The sequence below is a fragment of the Eleginops maclovinus genome, chromosome 18, assembly GCF_036324505.1.
Source record: "Eleginops maclovinus isolate JMC-PN-2008 ecotype Puerto Natales chromosome 18, JC_Emac_rtc_rv5, whole genome shotgun sequence".
Classification (NCBI taxonomy): Eukaryota; Metazoa; Chordata; class Actinopteri; order Perciformes; family Eleginopidae; genus Eleginops; species Eleginops maclovinus.
Window position 1 is genome coordinate 26,659,085 of NC_086366.1, and position 16,600 is coordinate 26,675,684.

At 38.7% G+C, this 16,600-nt stretch overlaps 1 protein-coding gene across 3 annotated transcripts in view; it reads right to left on the minus strand.

The window, feature by feature from the left end:
• The window catches only part of LOC134879833 (mitogen-activated protein kinase kinase kinase kinase 5-like), a 36,123-nt gene that overhangs the window by 9,435 nt on the left and 10,088 nt on the right, over positions 1-16,600 (minus strand). For 2 of the 3 annotated variants that reach the window (XM_063906365.1, XM_063906363.1), the window contains exons 2-19: positions 12,143-12,200; positions 9,851-9,941; positions 9,695-9,759; positions 9,081-9,136; positions 8,622-8,669; positions 7,770-7,812; positions 7,349-7,421; positions 6,016-6,147; positions 5,565-5,627; positions 5,326-5,407; positions 4,337-4,453; positions 3,831-3,912; positions 2,882-2,934; positions 2,201-2,247; positions 2,079-2,123; positions 1,571-1,588; positions 1,440-1,488; positions 128-281 (exon numbers count right to left, since the gene is read on the minus strand). In XM_063906365.1, coding sequence (XP_063762435.1) covers positions 128-281; positions 1,440-1,488; positions 1,571-1,588; positions 2,079-2,123; positions 2,201-2,247; positions 2,882-2,934; positions 3,831-3,912; positions 4,337-4,453; positions 5,326-5,407; positions 5,565-5,627; positions 6,016-6,147; positions 7,349-7,421; positions 7,770-7,812; positions 8,622-8,669; positions 9,081-9,136; positions 9,695-9,759; positions 9,851-9,941; positions 12,143-12,200 — 1,276 coding nt within the window. The remainder of the gene's footprint in view (positions 1-127; positions 282-1,439; positions 1,489-1,570; positions 1,589-2,078; positions 2,124-2,200; positions 2,248-2,881; positions 2,935-3,830; positions 3,913-4,336; positions 4,454-5,325; positions 5,408-5,564; positions 5,628-6,015; positions 6,148-7,348; positions 7,422-7,769; positions 7,813-8,621; positions 8,670-9,080; positions 9,137-9,694; positions 9,760-9,850; positions 9,942-12,142; positions 12,201-16,600) is intronic. The other variant, XM_063906364.1, reaches the window with a different exon arrangement.

The window sequence follows — 16,600 nt, forward strand, 5'->3', positions numbered from 1 at the left end:
ACACACACACACACACACACACACACACACGCAAAAACATCAATCTAGCAGCTGTTTTTTGGATGGGTCATGTATATGTTTTAATCATATTTGGCCCTCAGTCCAGAGTGAAGGCGAGGCGGCCCACCTGAGTGCCGTGAGGACCGGGGTCTGGGCGTCGGTCTGACCTGCGACACACTGGTGGTCCTGATGAGAGGGGTGGGGGGGTACAGGGAGCAGGACTTCTTCGCCCGCTCCTCCTCCCCCGCCATGCTCTCCTCTGAGCTGCTGCGAGCTTTAGGCTGCACACAAACACACACACAGACACACAGACACACAGACACACACACACACACACACACACACACACACACACACACACACACACACACACACACACACACACACACACACACACACACACACACACACACACACACACACACACACACACACACACACATGCTGAGTGTGCTTTATGAGAACATGCATGCCAGTTTTGCAGCATTTCCTCTTTCTGATCTCTGACCTGATCTCTATCTTGTTGTTAAACACCATTTTGATGGCTGGTTTGATTTTTACATGATTATGAAAACAATAAACAAAAGTACAAAGATTTTGACAAATGTCTATCATCAGTGATTAAATGTTAGGTACATTTAGAGTTGACTACTGTACGGTAATGGATATTATGTAAATTCATTGGTCCACTCAAATACAAATCAGAGGTAAACTGTGCTTTTTACCGCCCTACATTTGTCTGACAGCTTCAGTTACTTTAATTTCATTTGTCATCCCCTTTCTGTTCGGTGAAAACCATTTCTCTCCAGTTGTGTTGATATTGAATGTTTGTGATAAACTGAAGGATGCAATATTACATTAAATGTTTAGATATAAAGCTATGTTATATATACATAGCTTTGTCACAGTGTATTTTTTTTGAGAAACTCATGAAAGGTCACAGTTTTAGAGATACGTGGTTCTCACAGGACAGTGATGATGCAACATGTGATGTTTGTATAAAATATGATGCATTGCAGTAAATTAAACTACGCAGCAGTATGTGAAGGAGTTCAAATGAGCATTTTGCTGATACTTTCTGACATGTTTTTACTAAAGTTAATGAATGAAGTACTATACTTCTACTTGATTATTTCCAACTTGTGTTACGAGTACTTCATCTAAAAGTTCTGAATACTTCTTCTACAACTTTTTGTTACTAAAACAACAGAAATACAAAAGTCCTAAACTCCAAGGAATGCATTTTAGAAAAGGCAAACACGTTCTACAGTTTATATTTCAAGTTCCTGCTTTCACATTAAAATCAATATATTTTATTCCAGGCAATAACCTCATAAACAAAAAAACTGTTTTGGCTTCAAATGCACATCCCATCACTGTACTAAACACACCTATAAAACGTGATTCATGTATAGGTTCAGGGATCTGTTGATAATCACCTTTGGGGGAAGTGGAGGGGGGGTCTGATCAGCTGTCATTATGAAACTGCTGGCAGGGAGAGAGCATGTTCAGTGTGTTAGTGATACAAATACACATTAATACACATGTGAGTGTGTTTATTCAGACTCACCCGCGGGTCATCGTTGGGCTGAGGGAGACAGAAGACAGAGGGAATATGTCAATGCAATATATTTACATTTTACTGCAGATAAATACAAGTTTAGTGTTGAAAATAAAGTCAAGTGCGGTCAATGTATCCTGAGCTTTAACAAATAACAACATGAGCTGCGGAACTAAGTACAAGAACTGTACACGTTAAGTTTTCAAATGGTATTATTCACACTTCTGCTTATAAACATTTTGGTGGCAAATATTTCACTTTGTTAGTTAATTTGCAGTTCAGCGTTGTTTTTATGCTGGTATTTTTACGGTATGTTTGAGCAAGACTTGAACTAAATTGAGGACTTCTACTACCATACAGTTCTTAACTGTATTACTACTTTTACAAAATTAACGATTTGACCACTTCTTCCACATCTCATATCACATTACAAAGCAGTTTAAATTCAGTGTAAAGTTTTGGAACAAATACTTATACTCTGTGGTATTAGGATAAACATGGTTTTATGTTTTCTTACATATCCACATCATCATAGTCATCGTCTGAGTCTGTGTCCGGGTCCCTGAGAAAACAGAAGGAGAGGTTAGCTTCTTTAATCTGATATTTAATGTGACGGCATGTCTGTGAGGAGTCTCTCACCCTACTGGACTCTTGTTACTGCTGCTGGATCCCAGTGAAGGTCTTAACTGTGAGAAGAAATACAACTGAATGGACAGTATTTATAAAAAGGGGTTAAGGCCATTGATGACAAACATATAAAGATATAAAACAAGGAGGTAGGACAGAGAAACTAGAAAAGACAGAAGCCAACAGTTCGCTACTTGTTGTTATGTTAGTGTTTTTGTTTGCCTTCTCTTTAGACATTTAGAAAAATATTGTCTAGCTGTGATTTAGCACGTCCTTTCTTATCTCCTTAAGAACAGGGTACACAGGACCATCCATTACTGAAATAAAAGAAAATTCCTTCCCACAATGCCTTGCAGCTGCAACATTTAGCGATTTTATTTAAATTTGTATTGTATAAAAATGCCACTAATGTTAATTTTAATTTGTTTTATATTTGCATCTTATTGTATTGTATTGTATCTGAAGAAGAGATTATTTTAAGAATGTTTTGGGCCAGCCAAATGAGCTATCAGGGTCATACCAATACACAGCTGTGGAGAAAGAGGGTCAAAGCTCCAAGGCCGTAAGCCTTCAGGAGAAAGGGGAGTGAGTGGGGGAGCAATAGATAGAGACACATGACTAGAACTAAAACTACAAATAAACAATATAGAACTGTCTATATCACTACTAACTTGGAATGTGTGCTGAACTTACTGTTGTGTTTGGTGATTGGTTCTTCACTGGCCTCTGGGTATAAATCTGTTCCACTGAGAGCACAAGCAGAACAATTCAACACAATGAAACTGCACAATAGCATTGCATTCCAATTATCCAGAAACAATTAAAAATAAAAGCAGAATTATTGTGTATCCTGTCCCCACCAGCATTAATATTAATGAATAAAGGAAGAGCAACAGGGTGTGAAAAAATGCCTGCAGTAATCAATAGCATGAAGTCATACTGTGAACAACAATCATGCAGAGAGATTTTAGAAAAAAGGCAAATAAGAAGGTTAATCATCATCTCTATTTTCTGTTGAAGTAAACATGAACATTTCCCTATGAACTATATACGCTGTATGCATGAAAAGTATATCTCAGCTGGAGTATCTAAGTGAACTTATTTAAATACTGTATATTAGTACGCTTCAGATAGTTTAGGATTTCCATTATCTCAAACTTCATACTTCTGCTTCACTACATCTCTAGGGGAAATATTGTACATTTTCTCTGTTACATTTGTCAAGATTAATTTATTCTGCAGATTCACATTAATAATATGAAATAGAAACAACAAATATATTTTGTATTTTTTCCAGCCATGTCAACCCAGTTCATAATACTGCAATGAAATGCTGCAGGAGTGGCCCCAGACTCAGTCCACAGATTCTGCAGTAGATAGAGACCTAAAATACACTTTTGTAAATGAAAGAACATTATATTATTGTAAATATCTGAGTACTTCTTCCACCTGCAGGATATACGTTGACTGAAATAAAGCAGGGTTCTTTAGGTTTGCTGTTATAAATCACTAAACCCTATTGTTGCTGGCTGGGTAATGTTCACGTTATGAAATCATAGAACTCCTAAGAATCCGCGTCCAACTTAAAATCTGTTGAATGTTTCTGTTGAGGTTGACTGAAAGTGAAAGAGTGATTTCTTACAGCTAATGTCAGAGTTGGTCCTCTGTGCCTGGTTGTGTTTGTTGATGGACTGGATTCTCCTCAAAGATCCAGGCAGCGCCACCTTAAATCAACAAGAAAACACCAGGGTCTGTCAGGTCTATAATGTCGGGTACAAGAGGGAGGGGAGTCGTGATAAAGAACCTGACAAAAAAACATATTCAAAAACAAATTTTTTCCTAATGTTTTAAGTGTAGAGTTGAAATGAACACAACAAGATCTCGAGTTGGTAAGCAATAACCATTTTTTTATGAAATGTTTAAGTGATCCTACTGATCTTCATATTTTTTTTTTTGTCTGAGATGGGAATGTCATCTCCTATATGTTATTGCTATGTCCATGTTTTTTGTCTCTAGCCTGTACAAAAAAAGAGTACATATTTGTGGCTGGAATAACAAATGAACCACGGTTTTCGTTCATCTATAATAAATAAATAAAGGAGGAATCAGGATTTATCAGACTGTTATTAATAATAATGCGGTTAATACCTCCATCTCTTCGTCCTCCGTCACCAGGCAGGACTTGAGTTTCTCAGGGTTTCGAAACTTCTCCAGCAGGTCCAGGGTCAGCTCCCTGTTCAGGCTCTGCTGGGTCAGGAAGCTTTGCTGCAGAGACAAAAGGAGCAAAGGATGGAGGAAAACACTGAGAGGGTAAGTCATCAGGGGAAAGATCTGGATGATTACAAAGACCAGCCCAGACCATGATGTACATTTCCCTGTGTGTGTTGTGCTAAACATGAACCATTTCAAATTGAAATCTTAATATTCAAACATGTGAAATATTTATTTTCGATAGCAGGTAGTGACAGCACAGGATGCCAAAAAAAAAGAAGTAGTGGCCCTGTGTTGAACAGTTCAGAGCTAACTTTTGGAGAGACAAATACGCAACATCAAACTGGGCCAAAACATAACCAGACCTTTCCAGACCTACACAGTTCTGCCATAAGTTAGTACAAAGACATTAATCGTACATTGGCTTGGAGGGTGGGACAACTTTTTGTATGTACCAATTCTTTGTGTGTCAACCTGATGAAAGTAAGTCCAATCTTTTCTATATTTTAGCTCTGCTTTTGGACTCTACCTCCTCCAGAGGGAAATATTTGGAATTACATCTGCTAAATGCTCCACGGTGTTCCCCAGCTAGTCTTAAGCATCTAGAGCTGTTTGCTGCTGGAAAAGTGTTGTGAGTGTTTCAAGCTTTTCTCAAAAAAGGAAACATGGGGGTCCCAGAAAGAAAAAACAATTGGAGCTGTAAAACCGTGGCCAAAAGGATCTTTAGATTCATTTAATCATTCCGTGCAGGTTCAACACTACAAACCTCTTTTCCCATTTTCATTTGACATATTGTAATAAAATCCACAATTATTGTTTACCACCTTTAAACTGATAGCTTTTTACATCAATGACAAACAAATGAGTTAATGTGATGCACAGCGGACACTATCACCAGAACAGGAGCAGATGCGAGCGGTACTGACTGTGAGCATCTTGGAGGCGCTGGGTCTCTTCTTTGGGTTCCGCACCAACATGGACTTCACAAAGTTATAAAACATGGAGGACCTGCAGAGAGGAGATATGTTAGTAGGATTTTGTATCATGGAACTTATGAAAAGATAATACAAATAAATCCAAGGCCAAAAAGTTACGTTCTTGGACGATAACCATTGGCAGGTATGATTTGATCACTTAATGCAAAGCATTGTTGTTTTTTATTTACCATTTAGACTTGTCCTTGAGTTTAGGAGGCTGGTAACCACTCTTTGACATGAGAAACAGGACCCTGCAAGGGGGGGGGGGGCATAATCAATAGGAATCTGTGTTAGTTTGTGTCCATATGCATACTGTGACATGTTGCATAACTTTGAGGATTTCGTGTTTTCTTCTTCACGTGAGGGGAGCAAAGCTGACAGAAAACTGTAGTAGAACAAAACGTACATTTGCCTCAGAGTTGTATTGGAGTTTAATTATAATGGAGTAGAACGTGGAAATACTAAAAGTAGCGTTACTTAGGAAACGGTTTTGAGAAAAACTCATTTGTAACAGTCCACAACTGAACAACTCTGAACACAATTCTGAACTTTATGTGTGTTTGAGTGCTTTTAGGTGCAGAGGTGCAGAGGTGTACACATGCTCAGTTGTGAGAGGTGTGTGTTGCAGTGTGTATTCACCGCAGTGGATGGACATCAAACATTGGCGGCTGCAACTCTGCCAGCTCGATGGCTGTGATGCCCACGGACCAGATGTCACAGAGTTCATTGTAGCCACCTTTAATCTCCACTGCTGCTACCTCTGGAGCCATCCTGAGCACAGGAGGGAAACAGAAACAAAGATATTAGCACCACAGAAACCGGCTAATGGCGTGCAAGTTCAATTAAATCTCTACCCTTGTGATGACAACATTTGTATCTGAAAAAATAATGGCTTTTGAAACTAATGATTTAGTATCTCAAAAAAAATATTCAAAAGGAGTAGTGGGTGCTGTAGTTTTAGATATATGTAAAAGCCTTCTATATTTATTAATCTGATTAAATATCATAACTCTCTAAATACAACAAAGTTATGTGTTGAAGTCTGTTATGCACTGTTCAGAATCTTGAAGTGCACAATGGCTATTCCACAAGCGTCATTGTTAGGTCCACAGTTCTTTTGGACATTTATCAATGATCTTCTTCTAAGTGTCATGATATAGAATTTCAAATGTATGCAGATGACACTGTTGTATTCGTAAATGCAAAAGCATTGTGTTTTTTTCATCACAGTTGACTGGATTGACATAGTCTCTGATTTTTAATATCTTGATGTGATAGTGGATACGAATGTGACATGTTCAAATAATGGTCAAAACCAAGAGCATAGCTAGGTTTTCAAGTTTGGGTGGGCTTAGCCCAGAGGTAAGGTGGAGCTGTGCGCATGCTAATGCTAGCATTAAAAATGCATTTTCGGGGCCTCTTTTTTTAAGGTGGGGGGGGGGGGGCACCAGCATGGTAGTACAACTCAGATGGCATGATGATGGATAAGTAAGTCTGGGAGTTTTGCACTGAGCAAAGCCACTACACCCCCATAGTGTTTTGTGCTAGTTGCGTCTTCAATATATTCTTCAAGTTAACCAGGTCCATGTTACCCACCTAAAATAGGCCTATCTACGCCACTGGTCAAAACCATAAAAAGTTGGTTGGGGCACCTGCACCTTACGCCGGCGCCCCGGGTTCGATTCCCGACCCGAGGTCCTTTCCGGATCCCACCCCGACTCTCTCTCCCACTTTCCTGTCACTCTCCTATCCGATTTAAAGGCAAAAAAGCCCAAAAAAGAAACATAAAAAGTAAACACTGGCATATTCAATTAGCTTGATGCTATAATCTTGTGCAGCGCACCAGATGGTGACATTTTTGTTTTCAGGTGTTTACTGGACCTGTAATATTTGTTACCACTGAGCTGAATTTTGATTTGAGAGCAGCTCTGTGTCTGACAGGAAGTTGAATCATAATCTGTTTTGAACTCACCAATATGGCGTCCCTATGAAAGACATCCGCCGAGCCAGAGTGGCCGTGATCTGAGCCGAGATCCCAAAGTCAGCTAAACAACAGAGAAACAAAAGCATTAATAATAATATAACCCAACAAAGTTTTAAAATACATTTAAAAAAAAGGTATATCCAACTACAGTATTTGTTCCTCTCTGGATTTAAATGTCAGTCAAATTAGTGGATATGTGGAAAAACCATTACAAATGACCAAGATGCTAAGGATTTGGCATGTGAATGAAACAGTTTTGCAGCTGAATTAGAACAACGGTTACAGGCGACCACAGAATAAGTTCTAGAACAGTGAGAAACTGCAGAGGCCCGTTTTAGTGTTTGAGCCATCACTCCTGCAGATTGTGGCTCATTAAAACCACAAGCAGGCAGCTCAGGCATTCACCTACCCAGCTTCACCTCGCCTTGATCGTTCAGGAGGATGTTGGCCCCCTGTAGGTGAAGAGTTCCAGACAAACATCAACACAGACAGAAAAACAACTCATCATACAAGCACTTTAACCCACTCTGTGATCTTTAGCTGAACCCAGGGCGAAGATCAAAAACCTGTTGAGTCCTAAAGCACAACTAAGGACACTGTTAGACTGGTTATATTTGCTTAATGTCTTTATGAATCATCAGCAGCATTACCAGAGGTGGAAGGAGTACTGACTCATTAAAAGCATGAGCAATCAAGTGAGCTATGAAAATAAAAATAAAACATGTTCCCTGTCAGTGTTTTGCTACGATATATGACTTTTTGAGATTAACATTACTGTATAAGTGTAAACATACGCATTAAGGAGCACATCCTAGGTCCTTAAAAAACATTCAACCCCATCATTTAGAGAGAAATGTGTTTTACTGGACAGGAAAGGTATGAAAAGTGTGTCATCTGTAAAGTGATAAAACTATCAGACAAATATAATCAATTAAAGAGTTAAATATTTCACTCTGAGATCAAGTGGAGTAGAAGTATAAAGTAACATAAAATTAAAATGCTCAAGTAAAGTACAAGTACTTTAGTACAGTACTCATTGCATCCACTGCTTTCTGATTAACTGTCAAATTTTTTGAATCAGTTTTCCTTCATAAAGTAACACAGTTAAATATCTGAAATCTTGATGCTGTATAATATAAGTCAAATATAGTGTATCATCATATTCAATTACAAATACACATTATCAAACTTAAAGTTTGATAAAAGACAAAAAGATAAAGACAAGTTCAAAACAAGAATGTATTAAAGGACATTTATTTACCTTGATGTCTCGGTGGATCTTTTTCTGTGCATGCAAATAGTCCAGACCCTGGTGACACACACACACACACACACACACACACACACACACACACACACACACACACACACACACACACACACACACACACACACACACACACACACACACACACACACACACACACTGAACATCATAAAACTGGCAGCATATAAGGAATCCTCTCCACAGCACCTCTGTGTGTCTGTGTGTCCAGCAGGATGTCTGCAGGAGGGACTTAGAGTTGTTTTATTTATAATACATATAATGTCTCTGTTCTAGTGGTAAACACTGGAGAAAGAACAAGCTATGTGCTGTATCAGAAACAATGTGCTGTATCAGAAACAATGTGCTGTATCAGAAACAATGTGCCACGTGTTTTAGTATCTCTTGTAGAAAACTCTCTTCAGAGGAGACCTTTAATATAGAGTGTGATTTTACCTGCAGCATCTCCCTGCAGATGTAGGCGATCTGTGGCTCAGACAGAGGACCAGTCACTATGGGACACAATTATTCACATTATTCATAATCATTTACACCCTCAGCAGTGTAGTACATGACTGGAGATGTGTCCATAGTTTATTTAATAATTGTGTGATATGCCTTGAACACTGCAGAAAGATATCATGAGGTCCAGTTTAATGTTTTAAACATGATGCACCCGTACATTTCAGAATATTATATTTTATATCATTTTACTATAATTGATTCATTAATCTGTCAGCTTATTGTTGCAGCTGGTTAAGTATATCGTTTTTATGACCTGTTAATTAATGTTTTGTTATCTCATCCCAACAAATCAATTATAGATCATCATGTAATGTATTAGTTGATTTGTATAACTATTCTGAATCTAAAAGAAATAACCAAGGACTCTAAAAAGTAAAGTAAAAGTACAGTACACACACACACACACACACACACACACACACACACACACACACACACACACACACACACACACACACACACACACACACACACACACACACACACACACACACACACACACACACACACACACACACACACACACACACACACACACTCCTCACCATGGTAGATGTCCTGCAGGGAGCCTCCTCCACAGAACTCCATACAGATCCACAGTTTATTGGTCCTGCAGAGAGAAGAGGGGTGAGCTTCTGCATCTGAGGTATAATAATAAACATTAATGACAGAGAGAGAGGGAGTAAAGAGAAAGAGCTCACCGGATGTAGCTCCCATGATAAGCCACTATGTTGGGATGTTTGCAGCTTTTCACTATGACAATTTCCTGCTGGATGATGGAGAAATCATCATCTGTGGAACCACATAGAAGAGATACATACTTATTATTTTCATTTTCATTACAGTTGAACAGAATCTGTGGGTACCTCGCTACATACTAACCAAGCTTAATGGCATCTACTTTCTTTTCTTTTTTAAATAAATACAGCCCAAAGCCTCTTGGAGCAACTGCAAATGCATGGTCATTAAGCTGAAACAGGGCTGTGAGTCTGTGGAACTCATGAAAGTTGACGTTTTCTGGACAGTGATGCTACAAACATATGACGATCTTAAAGAATATAATGCATTTCTGCAGATTAAACTACCAAACAGTATGTAAAGGAGTTCAACCCTAACCTTAACCCTATGAGCACAACCTTATACAACTACTGCAATAAAATGCAAGACACACATTAATGCAGCAGTAATATTTACTCCAAAACATTTTTTTCTAATAAAACTTGCCATTAAGAATACTACTGCACTACTGTTATGTTTGTAGTGTGGGATTTGTACTTTCACAAAAGTATGAAACATAGAGAATCTATTGTCATGTTTGCTTGTTGAGAAGAAGGCAAAATAATGCTCCATACTTGGGCTTCAGGTGTCCAAGAGATATTGTCTAAAAACATGTAGTTATTTCTGTTATTTCTGTTATTTCTGTTATTTCTGTTATTTCTGCTTTTCTGAAATGAGGTATTTCAACATTCCTGCATGCTATGGTCAGATTAGTCCCCATAGTAGTTATTGATGTACATATTTGGTGGTAATGCTATACCTTGCATGTGTGGTAAGAGATATATTTTTCTAGGTCTTTGTATGACTGATGACAAGGAGATTTGGTAAATAGTAAAGAAATAAAAAGAGGACTGTCAAACGTTGTATACATGTCTCTATGGTGGTATCACATGACATATGTTTTGTAAAACGGATCAGAAAATATATAAATGTATATAAAATATTTGGGTGAATAACACGAGTGGAAAACTTTTGTATGTTTTTTTTTTGGATCTTTCTCTTTCTTGCATGATTTCTTGTGCCTGACATATCTGCATGCTCTCAATAATAAACTGGTACAACCAATACAGATTTACTGAGAATATCTGGGGCGCAGCTTCAACAAAAAGCAGGTGAACTGAATAACTCATTGGAGAATCCTGTCTTCGCAATCCAAACTAATTATAATGTCTGCTCTCACAAACACTGTAATCACAGGTATACAGCAATTACAGACAGTTTTATTTATGGAGACTGATGGTTTGTAGCACCTGTGATCATAATTAGTATCGACACAATAATCTGCATAACAACATGTTTTGCGACTTTCACCAGATCTATGCACTGTAGTGGGGCAAGTATTCAGATCATCGTCTGAAGTGAAAGAACTCCTACTTCCCTGTAAAAGCATGTATGTGACTTTTTACTATTAATTCTGATTATTTTCATTATGGGATTAATCTGCTGATTCTTTTTTCCGTTCATTGATGTATTGTGTGATTTGGATGGAGGAAATGTGTTTATGGGAACAATGTAGAAAACTATTACAAATAATCTGTCAACTAACAGATTTATTGAATAATTGTTCAAACTGTTTTATCACTTCACTCATTGGCACCCCAGTACATCACCGATCTCCTCCAGCCGTACTCCCAGTCACGGTCCCTGCGCTCCACCAGCAAGGACTTACTCTCCACTCCTCGCACCAGACTCAGAACCTTTGGAGATAGGGCTTTCTGTGTACTTGCCCCGACCCTCTGGAACACTCTGCCCCCTCATATCCGTTCTGCCACGTCTCTTACACAGTTCCAAAAGCACCTCAAAACACACCTCTTCTCTCTTGCCTATCCTCCCTAACCCCCCACCCCTCCCTCTACCTCCCTCCTCCCACTTTGTGAAGCGACCTTGGGTATTATGAAAGGCGCTATATAAATCCAAGTCATTATTATTATTATTATTATTATGCATAGCAGTCATATTTTGTATAGAAAAGCTTCTCAGACAAATGTATTGCAGTAAAAACAACATTAATGGTTACTGAAATATAGTTGAGTAAAAGTATGACGTTGCATGAAAAGAAATGACTAATGTAAAAGCAACCCCGAAGAACTTGATTATGCTAAATATATTAGAGTGGAAACATGCCTATTACCTGTGTCTATAGGTAGCAGGTAGCTATCGGCCTGTCTGTCACTGCCCAATGAAGAGCTGATCCTACTCTTTAAGATGAAGCTCACCTGGTTCCATCTTGATGACCTTGATAGCTGCCATCTCTCCATTCTGCTTGTTACGCGCCTGAACACACAGAAACATCACACAGGTTATTATTTTAACCCTGTCAGTCATCAGGAAGAATACTATTTTTATTTGAGAATAAGGAACAGTACTTTAACTATACTATATATCTAAAAATACTGATGAGGAGGAGCCTGAAGACTATAGCTAGAATTAAAACAGTTTCATCTTTAGCCGACATCTGATGCTTCCATCATGTTGAACAGTATAATTATAAATGTCTTCATCATTTCACTGCTGTGTCTGGTACATGAGATGCTATTGTAATTGCTTTTATCCTGCTTGGTAACTTTAAAAAAAAAAAATATTTGGGGCAAGCAGTGCCTTTAATATAGTGCAGATGAAAGGTAGGAGACAGAGGGGAAGACACACGGCAAAGGGAATCAGGACGGACTCGAACCTGGGGCCACCGCATGGGGATCAAACCCCAATATATGGCCGCCTGCTCTACCCACTGAGCTATACGACGGCCGTCCTGCTTGGTAACTTAACCTGTAATAATACCTCATCATTTGTTAGTCGATTACAGTTTGCATTAATTTTCTGACTCTGCAAAGCAACTGAAGACATCAGATAAATGTACAGTAGTGGACTACAAATAAAAGTATTTGCTAGAAAATGTAGTTGAGTGTAAGTATAAAGAAGCACTTTGGTAAAACTTGAGTCAATGACTTAAAGTTGTACATTAAGTTATGAATTGCATCCACCATGGAGATGTGCTAACAGGACATTGTAAATGTAGATCGCTAGCAAAGCTTCATGAGCTTTTTATCTGTCACTCTGTCACACTCTTCCTACCACATACAACACACACACACCCACACCCCCCCCCCCACACACACACAGAAACACACACACACACACACACACACACACACACACACACACACACACACACACACACACACACACACACACACACACACACACACACACACACACACACACACACACACACACACACACACACACACACACACACACTGACCTTTACAAGTCAGATACCAGAAAGTGGTGTCACTTCTCTTTGTTTGACAACATTTATAATGAGCAACACAAATATAACTTCACTCCCTCAACACAGTTATGGTCAGAATGGCTCCAAGCTGGTTTCTACGGGAGCCAGCTGGGGACTGTTTTCCAGTTTAGATGTGTGTAACTGGATTTTTGAGGGATTACAGTTCATGTCAAAAACTAAATCTGCAGACAAATAATATACAAGGCCATATATTATTAATTAAAAGACCACAAATAACTCAGCTGGGCAATCTTTCATCAGGTTTAAACGTTATATACTGTAGATCTCCTAGACATTTATCCAATGAGTGCATCGTCTATAAGATTCAAAAGTTGACACAATAAAACACTGATGAAAGATTATTATATATTATGTAAGTGTACTACATATTACTGATTTAAATTTTTATATTATATTTCCACACAAAAACAAGGAGTGTCATATGTTATTCTTGTCTCACATTGTCCTCATGTAGTTTGTATTTTGTTGTTTGCTTAATTTATTTAATTTGCTTTGGAAACACCACAGGACTGAGCTCCAGAGTTTGAAGAAACAAAACCCTGTTAACTTTAAAGATAAAATAGGAATAAACTCCATTTTTCATTTGGTGTAAAGGTTACAGACTGAGAGAAGTGGTAATATGTAGCGTAATTTACTATTATATAGTATAATTCTGACGACTTGTACTTCACTGGAGTATTTCAATTTTATGTTATTTTATACTTTAGTTCCATACGCAGATACGTATGTAATACTCAGCTACATTGATTTGATAACTGAAATTACCTTGGTTATAAATCAACAAATGATTTCAGATTCATTGTTATAGACTGAAGTAAATAAGTAAAAGAAATGAGCGTGGCCAGCATATTCTGTAATTTGCAGAGTGCAGCAGGGACAATTCAGTAAGCGCTGGACATTGGTAGGGTCCCTAATGTCCCCCTACCCATGTATATGTCCTGAGTGGGGCATTCTAGCACTCAGCAGGTTTTAGAAATGTTTCTGTTGTTTCCTGACACTAGGAAGCGACAAAGGAAAGGTATTCCCCCCTGTTGAAGGCAGGAATTAAATATTTAAATATAGCTCCTCTGGGTGGTGCTGGGTTTTGACTGGACTGTTTTCATCATCATGGCGGTCGGGTCACAAACGTTCTCATTTTACAGCTTAACATACACTGAAGTATGTCCTCAATACATTTATGGTTTGGAAAAGTACGTTGAAAATGCTAAATGGACAATATCTACAGTATATAGCGCTTCATCCAGTCTTTTAGTCCCCTCAAAGCGCTTAAGTACTACAAGTCATCATTCACCCACTCACACCTCATTCATGCAGAGCAATGCATACTTTTGCTCAAGGAAGCTAGCATTCACACACTGTTGACCATTGGGAGCACCTTGGGTTACGTATGTTGCTCAAGGAGACATCGACATTTGGATTGCAGGTGCTGGGGTCGAACCGACAACCTTCTGCTTAAATGACGGCCGCACTCCCTCACAGACACAGTTGAAAAGGCACAACTGTGACAATATCTTCAATTATATTTGATCAGGGCGGAGGAACATGATTTTTTTTTACGCATTAGCTGTCTCATGAAATACTGGCAGGATGTAGTAACAGTTTAAGCAAATCTGACAGAAAGGAACTTTATGGCATTATGGCCATCATACTTAATGACATTTTAAACTTTCTTATATGTTCAATGCATGACTTTTACTTTTTAACAGAGTTTTTATAGACTTTTGATCAAGTAAAAAGATCTAAGCACTTCCTCCACTCCTGCATATAGACTGTAGACATGACTCCAACCTGCCTCTGAGAGGAAGCACCTTGTGAAATACAGTCAGAGGTTTAGTGGGTCAGTGAGGACTTGTACAGAGCGAGGAAACTCCACTGCCTCACAGAGGGATTTTGAAAACATGACACACGGTTATATTTACGCAACAAACATACTCATCAAAGTGTACATACTCTCAGCCGGAAAGTATTCTGACTACTAAAAGATAGACTGGTGTGCATTGTGTTTACAGTAATATGTGTATTTTCCCAACGCTCAGCTTACCAAACATAAATAAGAATGGTTGCACATTTCTGAAATGAGCACGGCAATGTTAGCATTTGTGTCTAGATGCTAAATAAATGAGCAACACAGTTTCCCCGACAACTTTTCAAAGACTGGTGGTAGCCACCCCCACTGTCGAAGCACCACTGTCTTTTTGTCGGAAAATGACACGATGAACTGCTACAGAAGCTCGGAGACATTTTGGTGTTGGTGGCCTTTGAGTTTGACGCTGAAATGGCACAATGGAACATCAGGCGGTTGTGGTTTCAGCCGAGGACGCTCGTCGATTATTGGATCAAATTTATGAGAGACATCTTTATTTTGAGCTGGCGCTTTTGTTATTCAACCAACGCACTACCCTTCCACTAACTGACCTTAAAGGGTCAATAACTCACACCACGTTCCCCTCGTGGAGTTTGTAAATGTGGATAGTTTTGCAGAGATTTCCACCTGCTGCCCCGATATAATGAGAGTGGATACAGCTTGGTTTGGTGTGCTCATAGCTATTATAGAACTCAACAGCAATCAGTCTTTCATGACTTCTCTGCGGACAGTTAATTTTGACTGAAAACAATGCTTTCTGCAAAGGCATCAGGCTCATGACCACATTGGAAAAATTGGCACAGTCTACCCCACAGCAGAGCCAGGCTTTGGTGCCAATTTGACACAGGTTGTGAAAACACATCTTCTCACATGATTACATTACATTGATTAGTAAATCAACTTCCCAGAACAAACACTTTAAAGCGTTTATTTATAACAAAAACGTTCTTAACTTATACAACTAAAGGACTGCCACAGATAAGGAACATGTTCATTAACTGTTGCTATTAACGTAGTCTGAATATCGTCCCATGGCCATGTTTTTTTATATTTAACTCTAGTGGTAAGGAGTACATGTGGAGATATCTTCCACTGAAACTCCACAGCCCAACATCTCTTACATAAATTATGCTGTGAATATTCTGGAGGTTCTGCAGACAGCATTGTATTCAGTCAATGTTAACTGTCCACAGGGAAGTCATCCTTCTGACTGAATATCAGAAGCATTGTTTCAAAAAAAGACTGATTGCTGTTGAGTTCTATAATAGCTATGAGCACACTAAACCAAGCTGTATCCACTCTCATTATATCGGGGCAGCAGGTGGAAATCTCTGCAAAACTATCCACATTTACAAACTCCACGAGGGGAACGTGGTGTGAGTTATTGACCCTTTAAGGTCAGTTAGTGGAAGGGTAGTGCGTTGGTTGAATAACAAAAGCGCCAGCTCAAAATAAAGATGTCTCTCATGAATTTGATCCAATAATTGACGAGCGTCC